This window comes from Lepisma saccharinum, chromosome 6 (assembly GCF_977018435.1).
Source record: "Lepisma saccharinum chromosome 6, izLepSacc3.1, whole genome shotgun sequence".
Taxonomy (NCBI): Eukaryota; Metazoa; Arthropoda; class Insecta; order Zygentoma; family Lepismatidae; genus Lepisma; species Lepisma saccharinum.
Window position 1 is genome coordinate 78,348,614 of NC_139234.1, and position 25,548 is coordinate 78,374,161.

The 25,548-nt window shown below is 36.7% G+C and overlaps 1 protein-coding gene across 2 annotated transcripts in view; it reads right to left on the reverse strand.

The window, feature by feature from the left end:
* The window catches only part of skd (mediator complex subunit skuld), a 197,359-nt gene that overhangs the window by 13,633 nt on the left and 158,178 nt on the right, over nucleotides 1–25,548 (reverse strand). For both annotated transcript variants that reach the window (XM_083124191.1, XM_083124189.1), the window contains 9 exons: nucleotides 23,040–23,354; nucleotides 19,231–19,412; nucleotides 16,830–17,941; nucleotides 14,799–15,022; nucleotides 12,030–12,194; nucleotides 9,961–10,153; nucleotides 4,118–4,347; nucleotides 1,985–2,176; nucleotides 321–547 (listed from right to left, as the gene is read on the reverse strand). In XM_083124191.1, coding sequence (XP_082980317.1) covers nucleotides 321–547; nucleotides 1,985–2,176; nucleotides 4,118–4,347; nucleotides 9,961–10,153; nucleotides 12,030–12,194; nucleotides 14,799–15,022; nucleotides 16,830–17,941; nucleotides 19,231–19,412; nucleotides 23,040–23,354 — 2,840 coding nt within the window. The remainder of the gene's footprint in view (nucleotides 1–320; nucleotides 548–1,984; nucleotides 2,177–4,117; nucleotides 4,348–9,960; nucleotides 10,154–12,029; nucleotides 12,195–14,798; nucleotides 15,023–16,829; nucleotides 17,942–19,230; nucleotides 19,413–23,039; nucleotides 23,355–25,548) is intronic.

Here is a 25,548-nt window from a genome sequence, read left to right on the forward strand (position 1 = left end):
AAACATGTGACTCAAGATAGTTCAAATGGAAAAAGTACATCTTAAAACTTATAAATATTCTGAACTACTGTGAATTCATGATGGATGCGGTAAATGCGGTTTAAAATTACTTACGTGAAATTTAGAAAATTTCACACTTCCGCATTGCACATTTTAATCGCTAAATTCTATTAATTTCGAAGGTCCACTGTCTTCATTGTCTTTGAATTGTTACAATTTTCAAGTATCAGTGTCTGTGTGAAGAGACAGTAGTATCAACAAAAAAAAGGACAGTTACTGTTGTTACTATGCTACTGTTGTCATAAAAAAGAACAGCTCACCTGTTAGGTATTTCAATATTAATTGAACACTTTTCTAAAATTTCGCCTCTGTCATCTGTGCACACAGCTAGAAGAAAGCGCTGGTCCTCTGATAAGCAGTAACTGCAATATAACACCGAGCAGCGTTCTTGAGAAGCACCGAATGATTCCCCAGATTCTGCCTTCTCCTTCATTGGGGCCAAGATGTATGGTGGAGTGTATAAGCGATATGGAGAGCGATTCTTTTCCTGTGAAATGGAATGAATAAAATATTAAACTAAGTCTGACATTGTGAAACACATTTCTTTTTCATCCCTTACAGATTTGGGTTTTTTGTAATTACTTATGCATCCTGTTTTAACAGGATGTACTTCACCGAAAATTTTATTCTGCTTACACCCAGATAAAATAAATAAATGTACTAAGCAGTTATACAGACAAAACTTCTGTGGAGTGTGAATGATATACTTATCTCCTAAAACAATTTACGTGACACCTTTGATGAGGACAGAAAACATTACATCCAGCACAAAAGCCACTCCAAGTGACATGGTTTTAATTTAAAAACCAATAAATTCAACATTCATTTAAGAAGCACTGGTACAACACAGAATTTGCTCTTCTTGTTTCTACAGGAGATGCTAAGAAAAGTATGACTGGTTCTATCTGGGAAATACACTTTGGAATATGCCGTGCCATCGAAATGCTATAATTTCAATTTTGGCATATTCTCCTATGGTAACCGGTTTGCTGCTGGTAAACCAACTTTTCTCATGTATAGTGGAACCTCGATTTTACGTTTTTGAGGGGAACCAGGGTGAAAGAACTTAGAATACAGGGAAATTTCATAGCATTTTGCTTTATTGGGATTATGAAGCTTGTATGTATAATGTGTGAAAATGTAAAACTGGGGAACATATAATAGAGGTTCCAATGTATATAGAAATTGTCGGACATCTATTTTTGTTTTACTTGCATACCTGCATTGGTGTTTTATTTCTATTATATCTAATTAATAAATATGTGCAATAACTAAGAATTGTTTTCATAATTGGGAAATGGGAGATAAATACAGAGAAAGTAGTACTGACTTTATCCGCGAAACGGTCTTCTCTTTGTTCTATTAATTCAATAGAAGCATGCCAAGTAACAGTACAACAAGTGGTCACCGAAAATAATAGAACAAACAAAAAACAGTTTCGCGAACAAAGTGATTGATTCGCTTTATTTTATTTCCCTTCTTGTGCCACTTTTTTTGGCTTATTTGCGAAGATCGGGATGAGTGATGATATGATGAACGGACACACACAAACATCTATGACCAGGCCATGATTAGACCCTGGGATCACTGGCATCGTCGCACTAACTACTCTGGCACAGGGTACGGCTCGTGGATAAAGTGTGTACAAGTTTCTCTGTATTTAAGAATTGTTGTGGTAAAGCATGTCAAAATTTTCAGAATGAGCCACTGAGAAATGTTAAGAAAAGTATTCTGCATGAAGCATATCTGACTACAGGTTCCCTTCAAATAATAGAGCAGAATCAAGCACACCGCAATGTGAAGTATTGTTAACAACAAATGGTGCATATTATCACATCCCTAAACAAACTCCAAGTATTTACTTTCAGTTGTTTGTAACTTTTATTCACCTGCCTGTACACAGAACACAAAGAAAGAAACTTACGTCTTTATTTTTCAAAAAGAGATCGGCCATGGCTGCTGGTCCAAAACCCGTTAGCGACTTGACATTTGAGGTATGAGCCAAAAGGCGCCTGCATTGAGAAAAAATTGAAAGAGCAAGAGTTCGCATGTGGTCATTGTGCTTGCTTCGGTCCCGAGACTTCCCCAACTCAACTATACTCTCCAAGGATATGATCTGGAAAAAGAAAGAAAATTAAAACTTTTTATTGAAAGAAAGAAAATGACAATTTCTCTTTTTTACACATTATTGTATTATTGCTACTAGGGATAAGCCGATACATCAATATCAGTGGATAGCTGTGGTATAAGTGGCATCAGAAAGTGTAAGTTGGAATTTAATTACCAATACTGGCCTATACATGAAAGGCATTTAGTCTTTCATGGGATCCACAAAAATGTTACGTAACACTTTTGCTGAGTCTAATTATGCTTTAAATTATGCAAATTATTCTGCACCAATATTGTGTGAGAAACTGTGTTTTGTGATTACATAATGAGTATTTTAACAATCTGATGCAATTCTTAAATATTTGAAACAAACTCTGGTTCATTGATGCTTATAATTGGAATGGAATACAGACACACTAATATTAATAAATATTTTGAACAACTTTTAATTATAACAATGCTCGATCATTGGTATTGGTGGGAATCAATAACAGTATCGGAATCCATATGTGTATTGGTTCAAAGTGGTATCAGCTCATCCCTAATTAAAGAAAAACACATATATTGGAGCTATATAAATATTATATATTATATGATATATAAAATATCAGTACACACACTCAATTTCAGGTTCACTATATTATAGCGATGGGACAGACTAATGGACATATTGGTTAAATTACCAGTATATTTTACCAATCCGATATTTACAGTTTAGTCCAATATTGGGCCATTTTGTTATAATTTGTATGGAATCAAACATAAATAATTTCCATTCCCTACCTTACCTAAATATGCTGTACCTTTTGCATTACAAAAGCTTGGTCCATCTGGTAGCATACATTTACAAAGGAGATTAATGATCCATTCAGGTTCTTCAATTAAAGATGGACAGATCAATTGGTATCAGCCAGGCACGTAGCCAGGGGGAAGGCTAAGGGGGCTGGGGCTGAAACCCCCCGAAATCCTACAAATATTTAATTTAAATAATGTATAGTGGTAATTAATTTTACTTCCTTAGCAAGATCAAACATTAGATCGAAAAATGTTTAGTGTATAATAGAACCACCATCATATATTTTTATATTCTACACTTTAATCCAAAGAATAAATGGATCCACAGCTCCCAAAATTTATAGTTTTCTTTGCGAGAGGTCACTTTTATGAGTAAAATTTGTCCCTAACTTTTAAAGTCTTTTTTTGAATGCAATGTGTAAAAGTTAATAACAAAATACAATAACTATGAATTTCAGTACACTAACTGTACAAAATGTAAGAAAAATAATGCCACTCATACGGTGGATCAAGTAGCAAAGTCCCTCTATTTATATAATTATAATAATAATAACAATAAATTTGAATCAAAATTGGTTTCTTTTTAATAGCTTACAATAGTTATTATTGTAAAATGACAATTATAACCATAGTAATAATTATTGTCATTATTATTTCTACTAATAAGTTTTATCAATGGCCTGCCCCCTCTACAAATATTTCTGGCGACCCCTCTGCTGATAAGGGATGAGCACCCCCCTCCCTGAAATAAAATCCTGGATACGGGCCTGGTCAGACAATACAGGCATATGGGTAATTTTACTGATTAAATATATATCAATAAACAGACTATAGCTTAGTGCAAAATTCTGCCATTTTGTTAATATTTGTATGCCTTGGTTTGGTAAAGTAGCTGCTCTAAGAGCAGTTTTGCTTGTTTATTTTGAACGGTATGTATGTTCCCAATTTCCTTTGGTCTTTTACACAGCATTCTGATAACTTTCAACTAATTCTGTGCCATTACGTGTGAAAACCAATACATTGAGTAAAATATACAGGTTGTCCATAAGTGTGGAAACACCCATTTAAATCAAACATGCAGCTGGAAATGTGAACAAACGTCCTGATGAAATAGAAAAGATAGGAGGAGAAGGGAGTTGTTAATCCTGCCTACCTGAACACTGATGTTGTTACGGATATGTTCTGGAACAGATGATAACATTGCCGTGAAGCACCGCAGAAGTCCAAGACAAGCCAGCCTGTGGAGATCACAGCTGTCGTTTCCGAGCGTGAATGGTTCGACCAGATAGACGACGACGGAGGGTGGATCACTGTCATCATCATCATGGCTTTCTTGTGCTGTACCAGGTGCTGTTCTCTCTTGACCGAATCCTTGGTCTCCATCTACACAATCCCAAATTTTAGACAATAATGGTAAATTTAAAAGCACAGATAGTTCTGAAAATGCAGAGTATAGTGTACAATTTCTTGCATTGACATTTACAGAATTTCCAAACATAACAAAATAAAGTGAAATAAAGCTTTCTTCCTTCTCCAATTATACTCATGCACTCAAAAGATTATTTAATTTTCTACAATTCTTAATACGTACATGTAATACTTACTGTCATCTCCATACTCATCCATATATGCATGCATGTTTATGCTATTCTTGTATTAGGTTTTATATTTATATGTTTATACTATTCTTGTATTATGTCTTATATTTGTATGTTTTTGCTATTCTTTTACAGTGGAACCTAGATTTTACGTTTCTCAGGGGAGCAAGACAAAAAAAACTTAAAATGCAGGAAAATGTAAAATCGAGGAAAATTTTATAACATTTTGCTATGTTGGGAGCACCAAGATTAAATGTATAATGCGGGAAATGTAAAATCCGGGAACGTAAAATCAGGGTTCCACTGTATTATGTTTTATAATTGTACAGATGATGACATATATCGCATCACTGTAATGCTTATGATGAATAAACATATTGGTATTGATATTAGGCCAATGAAGGTGGTTGTTGACTGCCATACACCAACCACTACAACAGGTTGGATGGACGGGACAGGGAAATGGTTATGATTAAAGTCACTATCCTAGCATTTTGTCCACTGAGAATGCAAATGTTCTCTCTCCAGATGTAATCAAATGGGGATACCTTTTCGTGGCCCATTTAGGATGCAACTGTTTCACTGTGTGCATGCAACAAATATTCTGAGCGTATCATGGGTGGAAACTGGTCAGAGGGTGAAAATTACTGATTGAAAAAGAATTACTGACCAATCTGATTACAGTCTGGTGATAACTTTCATTAAAAGATATATACTATCTGATCTACACATCCGAACAGGAAGCAAAAATCATTTAAAAACCATCACTATGAGAAAAAAATATAACTAATTGTATGGTAAAACTTGCCTATATGTTTCTTTATGAAAAATAATATTGACAAACTGTTTTGTTTCTCAAGTTTCCCCCCCCCCCTCTCCAAGTGCAAATTGTACCATGATGACTCTTATAATGTTACATATTACAGGAGAATCTCTGATTTAAGTTTTTAAGGGGATTGAGATGAAAACTTAAAATGTGAGATGTAATATCTGCAAACATAAAATAGGGGTTCAACTGCACTTGAAATCACAAATATCTGTCACAGGCGATTGCAGGAAACGGTGGAAAGCTCAGAATCAAATTTAATGCCTTTCTTGTGGTGTTTTTGTGTTGCGTATTGTATTGCTTCCCCCAAAATGAGGTAATGGGTAAAAAAATGCAAATTGCAGTGACAAAAACAAAAATCCTGATCATACTGGGGAAAAAATCTCTTTATGACTGTTTTCCACTCCTGGGGTATTCTTGGTCCATCTCCAAAGTTTGGCAGCTGTAAATATCTTACATCAAATTTCAGAGGGCACTCCTCTGAACATGTCCATTCTCAGTGAACAATTTGCCTGAATCTATAGAAAAAGCATAAGGTACTAGTACTAGTCTGACACAATAACCACTTGAAGGGCATGCGGGACAATCTCCGCCTGGCTTTTCTCTCCGAGTCAGTGTTGCCAACTTAGCTCTCTTGCAGCCAGATCTGGCTCTTCGTGCACTCGTTTGCCTGTAAACTGGGGTGCCCGCCCCCGTAGCTCACTATGATACCATCACTGGTTCCTGCCCACATAGACCAACTTTTGCCATGATTATACATTTTGCACATATGATATGATATTGTTATATTGGCTGTGTCGCCCCATCCCCTCTTGTATCCCCAGCTACTTTTTTTATATAGTGCCGTGTTGACGTGAAATTGGCATAATATTATTATCATCAGGGAATCCTTTATTTTTTATTTTGTACGACCATGAGATGGGTGATGCTGCAGGATCTACTGTTTGACCAGCGATCCGAGAGCTCCAGTTGGCAAAGTGCCAAGAAAAAGGGGAAGTTCATGAGAGGCAGGCAGGCGGGAGAATGCAGCTCGGGGTTGCACGTTGAACAGTGTTACCAATCTGCGAGGATGCTTATCCACCAGAACATTAAGTATCGAAAACTGAGGGACATGCACAGAAGTAAAGGATTGTGACAAGGACTTGTTTTGTATCACAATCATGTCGTTTGTCCTTCTTACAATTTAAAATAGAAGGATAGTAGGGTAAAGAATTGCAGTTTCACTTATACAAGGTATTTTTTTCCAGTGGGGCAAACAAGGCACATTTTCTCCAAAAATAGTGCAGTTCCATAAAAAAAAACATTGCTTAAATTTGAATTTATGGTAATCATGCAATAATTAACACATATTATTGTGGCTAAAATGAAATTATATGTGTGAAATACATAATTTTTGGTTGACTTTCATTTTTCATGCCCCCCCCCCCCTTTCCCCCCCTTCCAGACCCCCATGGTGGTGGCTCGAAACCAGATACGGGTCAGGTCAGCTTCCTCTGAGGTTGGGTCAAAGATGCCGAACTTGCGCTACGTTCAAGACCAGCATTTGCAAAGATGCCTCTCCACGGCCAGAGCACTTCCAATATCTTGTGTCAATATTCTCTGTTTGGCAACATTGCTTTCTTTCCGCATGTGACACTCGTGCTGCTCGCATTTCAGAGAAGCACCTCCGCAAACTCCCCCAATTTACGACTGGACTCGGCTACTTCGGACATGAGCAGAAAACTCGAGAGCTCTCGGATCGCTGGTCAAACAGTAGATGGTGAAAACTAAGAATAAATTGTCATCAATTTAGAGTTAACGGTAATATCAGCGCTCCACCCCTTTGACAAATAACATTACTCTAGGAAGCACTTTGTAAATCTAGCTCCTTGAAAGTCAGTTTTTACTCCATTTGAGGTGGAATTTAGCTTTTTTTATGCGCACCAGGTTTGGCAACACTGCCAGGAGGCAAGGAGAAATGCATTGGGCATATGGGAGTATTTTTTGATTTGTTATCTTGCAAATATCAAATTTCCGATGGAATAGAAAATGATATCAACGGAAAGAGGGCAGTTTGAAGAAGTGATTGCCCAGCAGAAAAGTAGAAACTCCCATTTGATTAGCCATAACTTGATGTTGAAGTTGATTCCCCATAAGGAATACATGGGATTCCGAAAATTCTTATTCGTCATATAATTACAGGTCGTATCTAGCTTAATAATCAACTTTGAAAAACACTTCGACCTGCCACATGTGGAGAAATTCATACTATCTTGTAACCCCATGTTTTTCTTCAGTAGCACTGCCCATTCTGACTAACTAACTCTCTAGCCTTCTTAAACCCGAAGGTTCATGGCTGCAGCAACACAGGCCTTCCATCTGTCCCTATCTTGAGCAAGATCTATATACTCTTTTCCATCCCTACCGATTTCCCTTAGGTCCATCTCGACGTTGTCCCTCCATCTTCGTCTTGGCCTTCCTACTGGTCTCTTACCATCAGGTTTCCCAACAAGAATCCCGTAAACTCCTCTTTCCTCTCCCATTCGTGCCACATGGCCTGCCCACCTAAGTCTTCTTGATTTAATTATTTTAATAATGTCTGGACATGAATACAAATTATGTAGTTCTAAATTATGTAACCTTCTCCACTCACCTGTCTCCTCATCCCTTTTAGGTCCAAAGATTTTCCTAAGGATCTTATTTTCAAATACTCTTAATTTATGTTCCTCTTTCAATGTAAGGGACCAAGTTTCACACCCATATAATACTCCAGGCAAAATTACTGTTTTGTATATTTTAACTTTTAGTTTCTTAGATATTAAACGAGAAGACAAAAGTTTATGAAGAGAGAAGTAACATGCATTTCCTGAATTAAGCCTACTTTTTATTTCCTCTTTAATATAATTTTCATTTGTTAATATTACTCCTAAGTATTTGAATTTGGAAACTGTTTCAAACGATTTGTTACCAATAATTAGATTTTGATTATTACCTAACACTTGGTTTCGGCTTGTAAGCATATATTTAGTTTTCTCTTTGTTAACTTCCAAACCTATCTCTTTAGCAGTTTTGAAAAATATTTTAGCATTATTCTTAATTGTATTCACATCATCCCCCAGTAAGTCTACATCATCTGCATATGCTAACAACTGAGTCACACCATTTAATTTTAGTCCTTCTTTAGTTTCCTTTACCTTCCTAACAGCATATTCTAAGGCAAAATTAAAGAGCAATGGAGATAATGCATCTCCTTGTTTTAACCCATCATGAATTGTAAATTTGTCAGACATATTAATACCCACACGAATTTTACTTTCTGTTTCACTGGTGCATATTTTTATCATACTAACAAGCTTCTTAGGTATTCCAAACTCTACTAATATATTATATAATTTATCTCTTTTGACCGAATCATATGCTTTCTTGAAATCAATGAATAGCTGATGGACATTTTGATTATATTCCCACTTTTTTTCAAGTGTCTGTCTGATGTGAAAAATTTGATCTGTAGTTGATCTGTTGCATTTAAATCCACATTGATAATCACCTATAATTTCATTAGCATATGGGGTTAGTCTTGTTAAAAGAATGTTAGATAATATTTTATATGTTGTTGAGAGTAGAGAAATTCCACGGTAATTATTGCAGTTCATTTTATCACCTTTTTTAAACACAGGAACAATTATGGATTCTTTCCACTGTTGAGGGATTTCTTCTTTATTCCATATTAAAGAAATTAATTTATGAATTTGACATATTAATGAATTTCCACCATATTTAATTAACTCAGCTGGTATTAAATCAATGCCAGGTGCTTTGTTATTCTTTAGCCTTTTAATAGCATCTTTAACTTCAGTCAAGTTAGGTTCTGGAACTAAAGGTTCTGCTGTGTGTACTTCATTCACTTCTGATTTATCTCCTACATGGACATTTAAAAGGTCATTAAAGTAGTTCTTCCATCTATTTAGAATATCGCTTGGGTCAGATAGAAAATCACCGTCTTTATCTTTTATCAAGTTTACTTTAGGTTGCCACCCCTTTCTAAACTCATTTACACCTTTATATAAATCTCTCATATTTTTATTTTTGCTGTTTGTTTCAATTTCGTTAATTTTGCTTTTCAAGTAATCTCTTTTTTTACTTCTAAACGTGCGGTTAACTTCTCGCTTTATTCTATTATAATTGTTTAGATTTGTATCATCAGAGTTATTTAACCACCTAAGTCTAGCCTGATTTCTTATTTCTATTAGATTATGACATTCATTATCAAACCATGGCTTACTTTTTCTCGGTTTATGGTATCCTATACTTTCTTTAGCTGCTGATTCTATTGCATTACGTATGTGCTCCCAATTCTTATTTACGTCTGTTTCATTTATATTTTCATCATCATTTAAATCCTGCAAAACATCAAATCTATTTGACAGTTTAATTTGGTAATCTGCCATTTCCCCATTCTGACGATATTCAAATAAATGCACACATAGTGCGTAACTGTATCTCCTCGCAATGCAAACACAACACATTCTGCAACATATTTACATGTGGTTAGAAGGGTAGGGAACAATCAATTGATACAAGAAAAGTTCTTACCCTGTTGATCGGACTTCGGGGTAGAAGGTGCCTTTTCTGGAACCTGACCCTGGCTGTTGTCAGGGGTGGATGGGGGTGGCATGGGGGATGGAATAGGCCTGTCAGATGATGGTTTAGATCCTTCAGGAGGGTCCAGTAATGTCTTGTCCATCGGGACCTGTGTCAGATGCGGAGCCAAGTGGTGTCTACATACCTGGAAGGATAAAGTTGATGCATTACATCACATACCCATAATCAGATGCTACAGACAAAAGAAAGTGGGATATATATACACATTTTGATGTAAGTTATTATTAAATAGATAAAAGGTAAAGGTAAAAAACGTAAAGTGCTCCCCTGTGCATAGCACCACGCCATGAAGGCGTATAGGGGGTGTGGGGGTAACGCCCCACACTTTCTCGATCCGGTCGTGAGGGGGGGTGATATGATCAGCATCACGCCCCTAACCGCCTTTACCCCCCAGGGTTTCCCCCAGGTACCCATGTTATTCGACATTGGGTTGGCGCCGGGGCCGCTTCCAACGTTAGAAAAGTTCCCGGATTTGAACTGGCTGGGGATCGAACCCGGGACCTTTAGCATGGTAGTCAGAAGCGTTACCGACAGAGCCACCGCGGCCACATTATTAAATAGAACCAGTGCAATTTTCAACTTGGCAAAAAAAAAAAAAAAGTTATAAAAATTATTTTTGAAAATTATAGGGATGGGACAGATTAATTGGTACTCTCTCACTACTGGCCAATATAGGCATATTGGTATATCGATAAAAGTAACGATAATTTTACCGATCCGATATATATCTATCTATAAAGGTCTTACATTTTAGGGCAATATTGAGCGATTTTGTTATAATTTTTAAGAACATAAACAAATAATTTACATTACGTACTTTTATTTTTTTAAAGTAAATGTCTAAATATGTAGCTTCTCTTGCATTGCAAAAGCTTGGCTCACCTGATAACACAGTTTTGAAAGAAGTCAATGAACCATTTGGAATTTTATATCAGATCAGTAGAATATCAGTTATTAGTATTGTTAAATTTTATATCGGTGCTTTATTGATATCAGCAAAAATTTCATATCAACACATCCCTAGAAAATTAGAATACCCTGTAGACTTTACACATATTATGATTACTTCATCACTCTATGAGGGATGAAGAAATATAAAAATTGTTTTAATCTAGGGTGCTGATTATTGATAACAGCTGATACCTGAAGTATCAAAAGGTATCAGCTGGAATTATATTAACCAATACAGGAAAATACTATCTGTTGTTTTTGTGTTCTGGAAAAAAAAGCTGCGCAACACTTGCAGAGGCTGGTAATCCTGGAAATTATGCAAAATTTGGGGTTTCGATTTATTTTGCACCAGAAATGTGTTTTAAAAAACCTGGATATTGTGGTTTTAAGTAAGGATAAGTGTGTCGTACTGTTATAGATTAAATAATGCAGATGGTAACACTGGTAATCTGTTGAGGACTCACATTTAAGTTGTAAATGTAAAGCCATACTGTTGGCACTCAAGCAAAATTAGTAATGTATATAACTTTTTCCCACCCACCTTCCAACTCAACAGTCACTGTTGAAAACGAGATATGTGAAATGTCATCACGTATATAGAACAATCACAAACAAAAGAACCGTCAACCAAAAGCCTTGGTGCATCTTCTCTTCAACTTGTTCCGTAAGGAAGCATGCTCCACTCTACCCCTCCACATGTGAGTACAATGCATGGGAAAGATGGGCGAGAATAAAATTTTGCCTAATTCTTTTAATTAATTAATTAAAATATATAATTAGGTAAATAAATAAAACTTAACTAAATTTTCTGTTCGGGTCTTTTTGCCGGTGATTCCACTATAATAAGGAGAGAGTTGTTTACAGTAAATATAATTGTTTATAGTAAATAGTGAATAAAAGACTTGCATACAAACACAACATAAAACAATGGCTATATGCAACCTCATGGCACGCTGCTGTTCACATAAAGTGGCACATTTTACATGGTTGGACAGTTGATGCCACTTTATCTGAAAAGGAGTGTACATGTTTATGGCCAGAATACTTACTTGAGCATACAACTTGAGCAAGTTTGTGGTGGAGTTTTCACCCAGAAGGGTAAACCAGTCGTCTACAGGTTCCTTAGAGAGTTTCACAGCAGCAGTCTTTCCAACTCGGAGGATGCCATCTCGTAATACTTTTGTAATGGGGCAATGGCGACCAAGACGACACACCTGTAACGCAAGACATGCATACATGTATTTCTTTCATCTTATTTTGCTATAAATGCAAGAAGGTAAATATATAAACACATGCTATGTGCCTACAAACATGAATGGACTAGGACAACGAAAGAGAAGTAAGATACAGACAATGAAGGTGGAATTCAACAGTAAAAATTTGTATATCAAAAATTTGATGGGACCCTGTCTGTTTCAGATAATTTGCAATTGTATTAAACATGTTCTGTACATGGAAAAAAAAAAAACAGCGAATATAACAGAAAGATAAATTTCACCCCTTTCTACATGCTGACAATTGCCTTATTCCTTTGACATTTCAAAATATTTCACGAATTCAAAAATCAGCACAGTATACTACAGAACAAGCAGTAGCAGGCATACTGTGTAATGTAAAGACCACAAAATGCGGTAAAATTTTGTATTGGGAAAACAAGGAAAGTAAAATCGGGGTTCCACTGTATATCACATATACAATGTTATATCATATGGAATTGCTAATGTATGCTTTTAAAGGTTGAGTATAGGGACAGAAGAATATTTTGTGTATTTTTAAAATTTACTAAAAATGGTGTCTGATAAGCTGTAGGCCCAAAGAGAGAGAATAAGGAATGACAAGATTCAACAGACAGTGAAGCTGCAGGACAGAATAGATCACACAGATGAGATGGTTTGGACTATGAAAAGGATGAGGTAAGAAAATATTTCAACTATTAAATTTAACACTTTGCACAGAGCACATATAACTAGGGTTGAGGTGATACCAATGCTAATGTATTCGTATTGGAGAGAAAGCAAAGCTCTGATAGATTGCTATGATACACACACAATGGAAAACCATACCTTAAAATTTATAAATATTCTGAACTACTTGGAATTGATACAAATTTCTAGTATCATTGTTGGTGGAAATCTGTAAGAGTATTGTTAGCTCAGCCTTACGTATAACCACTATGAAAGATGGGGAGATAAAGATGGCGGGCGGCGCTGACGGAGATGCCGACATTTGCGGCCTGTAATGCCCGCTTATTTTTATGGACATACGCAGACATTTATATAAATATTGCAAAACGAGCACTAACCTGTGTTATAATTTATCATCTGTAATTCATCCACGTTATGCCCTTATATACACAAAAAATTACGCTTTAGAAACGATGTTAAGAGCCACAGATAATAAAACATTTTAATCATAGTTTTGACCAGTAATGTCCTGCTTAAGTTTATATCCTTGAAAGAGTTTTGTGTCGATGGGGATCGTTTGGAGGTTTCGAATGTGCAACACTGTATCAAGATTACGCTGTAGACGAAACCGTTAAAAGTCAATGGTGTTCGTGAGCTTCCTTGCAATCCGAAATCTCCGAGCTCAAGTTTTTTGTTCCTTCGCGACAGAGCTGTGAATATAGTGGCGAGCAGATGTAAACCAAGAGCGTGTTAATTTCGTACTGTGCGCAAGAGTGTTATTATTGGTTACTTGCCGTTACTTGTTTGTGTTATTGCAGTGTGTATGTGTGTTGTGTCAGTAAGAGGATTGGAATGCCAGTCGCAAGGTTCACGTTACGAGGGGGGCTGATAAGTTCTCGGCCCGACCCAGAAGGACTTTAGCTACAGGCACGAAAGTTTCAGGCTATTCAACGTATTCTCCCCGAAAGTCTACGCACTTGGCACTAGGTGGATATCAGTTTGAACAACTCTTATAACACAGGTTAGTGCTCGTTTTACAATATTTACATAAATGTCTGCATATGTCCATAAAAATAAGCGAGCATTACAGGCCGCAAATGTCGGCATCTCCGTCAGCGCCGCCTGCCACGCTTCTCCCGATCTCTCGGCTGAAGATCGAAATGGACGCACGGTAGTTAGACATAAAGACAAATTCAACATGGTGCACACAAGAGAAGAAAAACTAATCATTGTATTTACCACATTAAACGGTCTGTGAATATTTAATATTCCTTATGAAGTATTGGACTTATTCCAGTATTTCTCTTGAAAAATTATTTAAGACAATAAATTACTAGCCACTAAAAGTACACTACTGGGATTGTCGTGAATTCTACGGTGCATGTGAGCACAGAAACAGCCTGCAGCAATTCAAATCTTTCTAACAATTTGAAACAAACTGATCAACTTGATATTCAGCTCTTCAAAATGATACGGTCAATTTAAAATTTGTTGATAGTGAAACTATCATGCGAGATACTAGCTAATTTTAATATACAATATCCCCCCCCCCCATATGTACAATTTCTTGAATGTTCACATAACCATCACTCCAGGGGAAAAAAAGAGGGTATGTATGAATGGTTTCCATTCCAAAATTTCTTTCAATGTTTATTTAACCCATTTGGTGTCTCATTTTCGTGTTTTAAAGTACTGGGAAAACTTGCAGCAGGTTCAGGAAACAGGGCTGAAACAATGAAAGAAATTTCACAATGGGAACCACTACTAGCTATATCCCCCACATCCTCTACTTTATTATTATTATTTATTACTTGGAGTAGGGTTACACTTAAGCTTAACAGTATTTTTACTCAGATTATCTTACTATACAAACAGTTTTTTGATATTGAATGATCTCTGTACTTTAAAACATACCTCGTACGTTGAACTGAGTTCCTTGAAAAACGTTCGGACCCTCTGAAGAATGTACTCTGTATCAGGGGCCACGACGATGTACGCGATGTCTCTTGTGTATGAGTATGGTTCCAGGAGTAACTTCTCCCAGTGGTGGAGAGCATACGGAGACAAGGAGAGCCAGTCTTTCTCGTATCCAACAACTAGTGATGGTATTGGCTGAGGTTCACACCTGTCGTCAGTTCCTGTATGAAAAAAAATAACGAATAAACAATGTATATCAACTGCCAATACCAAGAAATTTCAGAATTTAAAAACTGGAAATTTCTACAAAATAAGAAGTGAGCTGGTGTGATCATTCTATTGGTATTGAAATGTATGGGTTAGAATTTTATCTCTGATTCTGGCCAATATTTTTGCGGTGTGTGGCTAACTTGTGGAGCACGAAGGAAATGCCATACAACACTTTCATAGAGCCAAATACTCTGGAAATTATGACAAATGCACAATTTTCTTAATTTTTTTTGCAACATCATTGTGGAGAGAATTGGATTTTGGGAATAAATAATCATCTCATGAGTAATTATGAATATTTTAAACCTAACACTGGCAGTTCAATTTTGTACACTTCTAATGCAAAACCTATATATTAAATTGTTACAGGGTTCAATGCTGAAGCAGGGTGCTGATCACTTCACTTCCACAAATAGCAGAATGTGTGGGGACATATCCCCACCCCCGCCCTCACATACCTTTGCAGCATGCTGGAATATGGAGTGGCAATATTAGTGAAATATTAGTAGGTTTATCCCTAATACACATGGTTACAGATTTACAAAATAAACAATACACTGCAAAGGTATGTACAAAGTTTGATGTGTACAATGTATGGGCATATATACGTATGTATGTATACAATGTGTGTGTGTTGGAATCAGGTATAAACAGAATTTATACTCATGAGTACTCAATTTTCATGTTGAAGTGTTGGTGGATTGGGGTAAAAGGTGAATGATCACTACCTGGAGGTAATCGTTGAAAAGGGTATTGTGACTGTTGGTATGGTATGAGGACAGTTTTGGGTTGAAAAGTGGTGGTTGTTGATCATGAGGTTTTTAGGGCTGTGGTAATTTCCCCAGGTGGAAGCCATCACATATGTTGCAGGTGAGGATATAGATGACGTTTGAGGTGTGGAAAGTTATTTTTGGCTGGAGGGTAAATTTGCCCATGACAGTGTGAATCAGGAGAGTAGCCCCCCGGCAGTCCTTTCTTACTTCACACACACACACACACATATCTATCCATCCATCGATACAATGATCTTCTAATGTTAGATTAATTCAATGTGGCATGAAAAACATATGCAATGTATTTGTTGGAAAACTTCAATATACAAGACCTGTAAGGCCAGCCACACACCGGATCCGACATGATGTGACGAGTCATTCTTGTCGCAAACCATTTCAGGAATGGGCAACCGCTCACCTGACAAAACAATTGACTTGCAACAGTTTGCAACAAAACGATTTGTGCATGTGCCAATTCATTCACATCAAGCACAGTCATCTAATTACAGACCAGAAACTGAGGCAACTTGAAGCCAGCAATTAAATGTAGTCATTGAAACTGTAAATAGGCAATGTCGTATTTTCTAACCAAATATTTGCTAGAAAGATATTCAATTCACAACATATTAACTGATACATCAATTTTACATACACATTGATACACTAATTCTGCCGTAAACTGTTTACTTATAATGCATGACAGACCTAGACCTACTGTGTGTATACACGAAATCTGCTATCAGATTGTAGCCAACAAATTTACTCGTTTTGCCATATCGTGTCATGTCACATTGTGACTCGTCATGTTGTGTTTCATTTCGTAGTGTCGGATTCGGTGTATGGCTGGCCTAAGAATGCCTATACTGAGATGGACTGGAAGGAAACTGACAATGATTGTTAAGATTGGCATGATTTTGCACAATATGAGAACAGATGATGCAAGTTTGTGAATGACATAGAGTTAGTGTAGTTAACGGTTCCTTACCTCTGCCAGCCAATCGGTGGAACTGTCTCCAAGTAAGAGGTCCCGTCACTGTGTACGGTGCTTCCCACAACCTTGCCGTACACTTTTTCTGCACCGCTTCTTGGAGTAGAGGCTGAAGAGCTTTCATAACACGTACAATGTCCTGGCTGCAATGAGGGCCTTTGGCACGAAGGAAAGGCCATTTGTGCATGCATATGCCTTTCTGAGATTCGTCTACTTTGCACATACCCATGCTGTCTAAGACTTGCCGTCCCTGTTCCAATGCAGTAAAAGTCACTTCGTTTCCGTCCATGAACTCGAGAACATGAAATGTCCGCTCAGGTAGAGAATTCTGGTACAGTTTCGTCGCTCGGCACAATGCATTGCTCGAGCTTCGGATTATTACACACTGCTCTCGGATGAGTTCTACGATGTTTGTAGGTACTTCGTCAACAGCACTTGTGTCCCTGTCTGCATTGTTTGTTGCACTTTCTTGGTTCTTTGGGTTTATCATCAGCAGCGATGTCTTTTTACGGTCGTACATGTCGTCCACGATACCTGTAATTTCAACTTCGTCTTCGCAGAAGAGTCCCGACTGGTGAGACAGCTTACGATTGATCACAGCACTAAAACCACACGTACACCTGATCGATTCGTCGTCTTGAGCCATGTCGGGAAGGTACAGACCAGCATCGGCACCACGTATGTTTCCGACCACTTTGGAACCCGCATTGCACACGCACAAAGTACAACTATCAAAGTTATGGTCCTTGAAGATATTAAGCAACGAGTCAGATAGGAGTATGTTCACAACTAGAGAGCTTGCTTCCGGCGCCCGCACGATTGGCGTAGGGGCTTCCACAGAGTTCAGATTCCTGTTCAGATACGATGACGAATTGGATGCCGGGCTGGGCAGTTCATACGGAGGGGGACCAGGGGTCGCCCCAGATCCTGGGCCTCTGTGGGCTCCTGGCCCTTCCGAATAATGGCCCAAGGATGCAGCCGGTGATATTGGAGAAAGACCTGGCCTTGGCTGGGTTGGTGGGTTACTTGCTACGGAACTTGGACCTGATCCTGGGCAGCCACTGGGTCCTATGCTCATCAGACCACTAGGAACAACCATGTTCATGTGGCTGGAAAAGAAATGTTGTAATCACCTCATATCCCTTTGTTAAAAATATCAATAAATGGAAAAAATATATGTACAAATTTAAAAACATTTCTAAAATACTCAGTGGTGGATCAAGGGTCAAAACTACTTACTTAACAAAATAAAATACAAGGTATTTCTCTAAAAATATTAAATACTTTTCTAGCTCGTAACTAAATTTTTATTATTTCTTTACACACAACTGATCTGAAATAATGACTGATACAAGCATCAGATTTGATGAAACCAGGGTTGTTAAGGTCCAGGAATTTTAAATACATTTAAATACATTTTAAATACATACGGTCCAGGAGAGAAAATCAGCAAGCGTAAATGGGTTCTGGACCATAAAGAACCTTTTTATCTTTGAATTGAATTTGGCCCAGGAACAATTTTTCAGGATGAATTTAAATTCGGTCCAGGAACCTTCTTTCCGGATCAATTTAAATACAGTCCAGGAACCTTTTTTCAATGAAACAATATGCAAATTGGACCGAATTTAAATTGTGCTAGAAGAAAGGTTTTGGTCCTGCAGCAGAACTCATTAGAACCATTAGAATTTATAGGTTCCTGGACCTTTAACAACCCTGGATGAGACTAAATTTAAAAACAGTTTAGAAGGGAGTTTCAAAAGATCCCATGTTAAAAGTATGTTGACCAGATGGATTTCGTGATAATGTAGCACTGAATATGTCCTGTCTTTAGCAGGTCTCACACAGCTTAACTTTTTTACACTTCGAAGATGAAGTTTATGGTGCAAAGTGGGAAAACAGAATTGAAACAGGATGCAACCAGATAACATAATTTGCAATGTTTGTTATTCAATTGGTCCATCATCAGCAGTGCCAGGACCAGAATGACCATCAATTTCAACACCTGAGAAAACTTTAAAAAACCCTATCTCCGTCGTCTTTAATTCAGATTAAAAAATTAGAAGTATCTTCATTATTCAAAGTGTATAAATCTTATTGGCACACCCTGTAGAAAAAAAATCAATTTAATTAAAGCCTGTTGATAAATGAACACTTCAAAACTGACTCTGGGATTTCTTTAAAAATACAGTAGAACCTTGATTTCATGATTTTCAGAGGACCAAGACATAAAAACTGAAAGGCTTGGAACATTTTTATAACATTATCTGCTACAGAGGTCAGCGCAAATTGAGATTTCACTGGATTTCTTATTAATTGCCGTAGCAAAATAGTGTAAAAATGTGAAAAACTCCTATTCACTAGTAAGTACAATCATATTTGCCCTATGCAAATTACATACCTTGGAGCTGGAGGTGGCTTTTCCGAGACCTGCACTGGATACTGCCAAGAGGGCTTATACACACAGTGAGTTGGCAGTGTTACAGAGGGAAGAGATTGGCTTGGCAGGTTATTTAAGGGGGCGTACTTTGAAGATCCAACCATTTTACAAATAGTAGGGGGTTTGAACACATAACTCCAGTCCTGCAAAAATAACATTGGACACAATTATCAGCATGCAATCAATAGAATCTTCTTTTCTACCACAAGTTTATAAAAGTAAATTTTTGTAAACATTACCATTCTTTATATTGCAACCACTTGTTAGAACAGGGTAGCCATTCTAGGACTATGATAAAATTAAAGTATAATTCCCGGTTTTCAAGGCGAACTTTCCAAAAATTCAAGCCTACAAGCAGATGTTTTCTATTTCAACTTTACGTAATATCACCTCTCACCACCCTCACACATACAAACAATATGAAGGGTCTGCGTGATTCCAATGAATCTAAAAATTCTAATTCAATACAATGAAATGGTATCTCGTATATTTAAAATATTAAATTTAAGGTGTGGAATTTATATTTGCCATTTCACATACTCATACTCGAAATACATCTACAAACACAAGTCACAAATGTTACGGGATATACTAATCTACGAAAAACTGTTAATTTTATAAGAATTTCAAACTCACATTTTAACTAATCAACTTCAATATATGTTATCTTGTAATAATCTTCTGTCTGTCAGACAGACTGTTCCGCAAAGGACACTAACAAAATAAAACGAATTGAGAAAAATTCTGTTCTATTTTCCACGCAACTTTCTTTTCCTTCCTAGATAAAAGTAGAAGCTAAACAGTGAAAACCTACCTCAGAGCATTTATAAATATGTATTAATTCAATGGTATTTTGATCAATAAAGGTTGCAATTTTTCACGTCTACGGAGAAAACTTCATGCAGAATTCACACACAATTCCTGGATCCAATAATTTATGCATAATTTCCAGAATTCAAAGAATTCCCAGTGAGTAGCCACCCTGTAGAATTATTAATTTTTAAGTTAAGCTGAATTAAGCATGAGACTTGCATAGCATTCGTATGCTACTTTTTCTTTCTTTTTATGGTATTTTCAATGTGTTTTTCCTATTTTCCATTGACATAAAGAGAAGGAAAGGTAATGTGCTGTTCGGGCAAAGTTAATTGTAGGTGGCAGCACAATAGTTGTCCGTGAATTTCAGAGGAAACTGTTCTCTTATTTAAATACATGGGGAACTGAATGCTGGACATGATGTTATTATATTAAATTGCAAGTTTAATTTAATCTTAATATGAGAAATCATGTCAGAACATAACAGATGAATAATCAGTGCTGTGAAACTAGGATTTTAAAAAAGGTGATTATGGACATGCAATATTGAAACTGAGAAATAGTTAAAGTTTGCATAGTAGTAATTATTTGCACTAATTTCACTACTGCACTCTTTGCAGTTTTCACAAGTTTTGTGTATTATTGTTGAGAGTTGTTGTGTTAGGGTATAACACATGAAAATTCTGTATGACTGTAATTGTATGTTCATAGTTCTTGTTATTGCACTTATCAACGTGGTTAGGCAAATGATCCTCTGTTTTATATGTATTAACTGAGAAGAGTGGTTGTTAAACATACTTATATATCATTCACATACAACACTTAATATACATTTATCCTGGATTATTTAGGCAGTTTCTCCAATTCAGACACCCAGCCTCGAATTACACACACTTGCAACTAGAAAAAAACATACAAATGTTGTATAGAACCCATTGCAGCTGGGAACAACCAAAATGAAAACAAGTTTAGTTATCTTTGTGTATAAACATACATTATTTAGCTCCCTTTCAGCTACTCTGCCGTTACACTTTAATTTAGGAATGTGACGAAGCTGAAAATTTACCGATGCCGATGTACTCACCGATAATTTTTGGAACCGATACCGATGCCGATATTTAACCGATTCCGATACACAAGATTATTAAACAGAAATGGGATGTTATTTTCTGCATAACAAAAATAAATTTGGTATGTACATTTCTATTGCATATCATATGTATATACATATATATTCTCAAGAGATGCGAACGTACATTTGCATCTACGAAAGGTTATGTGAATCTAGAGATTTAACATTAGTACACAAGCAGTTCTTTGACATGCAAAATGAATTCCTCTTCTGCCAGATTCAACTTCAGAAATACGAGATTTGGAAGCACTTCAGTAAGTAACCTACTTATTATCTTATCGCAAATCTGTTCAGCAACACTGAACACTCAATCACTGAATACTGATGCAGCAGGTATGCTCAAGTATTTTTCTCAGCACTTGCTTCAGGTTTGAATACTCATTTTTGAATTTCCAACACAACAGCAGATCCTGATTCAGCAATGTACTGTTTTATTTCCGATTTATAGTTAGGTTGATCCTCTGAACGAGAGTTTGCAATAATTTTATTACAAACACTCTACAATAATGAGAAATCATAACGAAATTTTCAATAAATCTTACAAAACTAGAATATAAAACTTATTAGAAGGTAAAACTCTAGTATAATCTGTACCGGTTTAAATATCGGATTTTTGCCGATTCCGATACCAATGCCGATATGTCAATTTCGGCCGATTTTCATACATTTTCTAATCGGCTTCGGCACATCCCTACTTTAATTCTTAGCTTCACAAGAAAACTTATGACCTGGTACGTACAACATACAAAAGGTTTATGAAATAACAAATGGGTTTAGACCAGAAATTTTTCGCTGGTGAAAATGATGTTTGAATAGCCACTCCATTCCTATGCAAATGTAAAGTTTAGGACAACTAAATGATGAACAAAATTCTCTAAGGACACAACTATGCTGGTGCCTCCACCAGAAAAGTGAACAGCCCCATTGCAACAAGGTTGATCTGATGAAGGGACACTCACATGGAACATGCATGCTTTTCTAGAAAACTGAATTTTTCAGTCCCAATGGCTTGTCACAATGTTACATTTACTTTTTTTTTTTTAAGTGGAATGACTTAAATGCACGTCTTAGGTCAATCACTGTAATTAGCATCTTAATACATCCTCACTGATCTTGTTTGCATACATTGTGGATATTATATGATGCAACAAACATTAAGTCATAGAAATATATATACATGGTGCAATAAATTGGGCAATTTAAATACTCCACATTTAACACAAATAATGCACAACAAAACATACATAATTAAGACAAAATGAACTACTTATATCATTGAAGAAGAAATATCAAAAGAAAATACAATCCTTAAATTTTTATTTTTATTTATTTGAAAATAATATTACTAAGATGACCTCCATTTTGTTGCACACTCTCTGTCTTTTGGGTTACACCACATTGAGCAGAATGGCCACAGGAATCTGAGCCATCTCTTCCTGGATCTAATCCTTAAGTTGATTGAGGGTGCATGGGGGCTGTGGTTGGAAGACTTTTGCTTTCAGATACCAGTTTTCAAAATGAATGCTTCAGGGACACTTAAGTATCATTGTTCTTGTAATATGCTTTTACAGCAAATGAACAGTGTGTACCATTCCATGATGGCATCATAACTAAATGGCAAAGAAGGGGCTGCAAGTCGGTGGTAGTCATATGTTACTGCGGACATGAGGTGCATTTCAAAATAAAGAGTAGATTATTTATAAAAAGTGACTGGTAACAGGGATCAGAACCCACCCTTTATAAACATGTCAGTACTAAAAAGGTTCTACTATATTATGGTTGATGAAGAGCAAAGAACTTTGCAGAAAATTATAATAATACCAACCTCTATATTTTCCTCTTGGGGGCTTCCCATATTAGGATATATCTCCTGCTTGAACCGAACACTTGTGCCAGTAAATAACCCATCGCCCATGTCTATCATGGTATTGTCTACCTGCCCGCATGGCGATGCAATGGGATTGTGCTCCAGCGATGGTGGCGTGGGGAACATCTTGGAGAGCTCCTCTGGTCGAAGGATTCCTGTGCACGTGCTGCTGCTGGTGGTGTTGCAGTTGGTTTTCGAAGGCTTCACTATCGTTCCTGTGTCATCGGGTATCCCAGAAGGTGTGTTGGATCCTGGTGGGGTCGGAACCTGAAACTGTTAATTTGCATATATAAAAAATAACTCAATTCTCTGATCTGGTACGGCACAATTTACACGACTGAAAACCAATGGCCCTTTGAGGATAAGTGATTTCATCATCCTCTTTATTATTATTATTATTATTACCTCTTGATATGAGTTATGTGGTTTATTTTTGTGTCTTGTCGATTCAGTTCACAGTTGAGCTTTCATAAATGGCTAATTGGCACAAGAAACGTTGGTGGGAAGGTCAGATTTTTCTTGAAATTTTATGCTTCAATCTGTCATGGAAGGAAAGTCTCCATGTTACAGGTTGTAAAGAGTCTAGAGCATATTTTCATATATTTGACACAAGGAGTCTTTCTATTTTTACCTGTCAAGACCAAAGGAAAATCTTAGCAGTGGAGAAGTGGGCTAAGCTAAGCTCAAAGGTGTTACAGGAGTGGTAAATATGTTCACGTTTCAATTATACACATGCTCTGAAAACATTAGAAATAAATACTAAATAGATGTGGTAAGACATCTCCAATTGTTTATGAACATTTAGTTCAGCTCATTTGCATTACAGGGTGGCCACTCTAGGATCATGATAAAATTCAATCCGTAATTGGGAAAAAAATTTATTTTATTTGATTTGATTTAGTTTATTTTACTTCGCGTTTTGTGCCTCTTGGCTAATTTGCGAAGATGGGGATGAGTGATGAAATGATGAAACTGATGAATGGACATTCACAAACAACCAAGCCCGAGCGGGATTCGAACCCGGGACCCTTGGCATCAAAGCGCGATGTACTAACCACTCGGGCCACAGGGTCTGGCTCATACTTGGGAAAGGGACACACGGCAGTATATAAATATGGAGAAACTAATACTCACTTTATCCACGAAACTGTTTTTTGTTCTTCGTCCTATTAATTTCAGTGGCCACTGCCACCATCCTCGTTGGAACTTGCTGTACTTGTAAACTTAATAGGACGAAGAAGAAAAAACAGTTTCTTCGTATTTATAAAATTCAAGTATAATTCCCGGTTTTCAAGGCAAACTTTCTAAAAATTCACGGGTACTAGAAGTTGTTTTTCTCTCTGTTTCAACCTTATGTATTACCGTCTCTCACTACCCACACACGACTTACACAAATATATTAACAACATAAATGGAATCAAATGTATCCATAAATTTTAATTAATTCAATTAAACGGTATAAATATTTAATTTAAAGCAGCAGGGTTTACATTTGTATATATCACATACTCGGACATGAAATACATCTACAAACACAAGTCACAAATATTATGGGATATACTAATCTATCAAAAATTGTTAATTGTATGAGAATTTCGAACTCAAATTTACCTAATCAACTTTTAGATATCTTATCTTGCAATAATCGTCTGTCTCTCAGATAGATTGTTCTGCAAAGGGCACTAACAAAGTAAACAAATTGAGAGAATTCTGTTTCATTTTCCACGCAGCTTTTCTTTCCTTCCTCGATAAAAATAAAAGCTAAACTGTGAAAAAAATGGCCTTGAAGTATTTATAAATACTGGATGTATAAATTCAATGCAATTTGTATTAATAAAATTTACAATTTTTCACGTCTATGGAGGAAAATGCACCCAGAAATCACGCATTCCCCGAATTCATTAAACTACCTGCCTCATTCACTTTGCTGGGATACAATGACACCAGATCACCACCTTGAAGAGCATGGAACAGACAAAAGTTGGCAGGTGCCAGATCAGACAAGTAAGGTGACTGTTGCACCAGTGGAATGAGTTTCTCCACCAGGAACTTGGTGTTGCATCAAACCTCTTCTAGAGGTGAACCATCATTATTAAAAGAACATGTTAATAATATTACAGGGTGTCCAAGAAGCCATTCACCATGGGCCAAATCATAGAATTCTGTTCAACATGCCATCTATCCACTCCACCACAGATCTGTACGTTGTTGGAAAACATAATTTGGGACTATGACATGGCATTTGCATTTGCCCTCGATCCTCATGCAGAGGTGAACCACATCGTAAATCTTTGGCTACACACCCACGATTTAGAATGTAAAGAGAAACGGATTCAAATCCGGTGGGCATGGAGCCAATTCAACAGGTCCCCTGCGACCAATCCAGGATTCTGAAAACATGGTACACAGCCACTCTGACAAAGTCCTGGCATACGGTATTTGGCCTACGGTGCATGATCTTTGGACA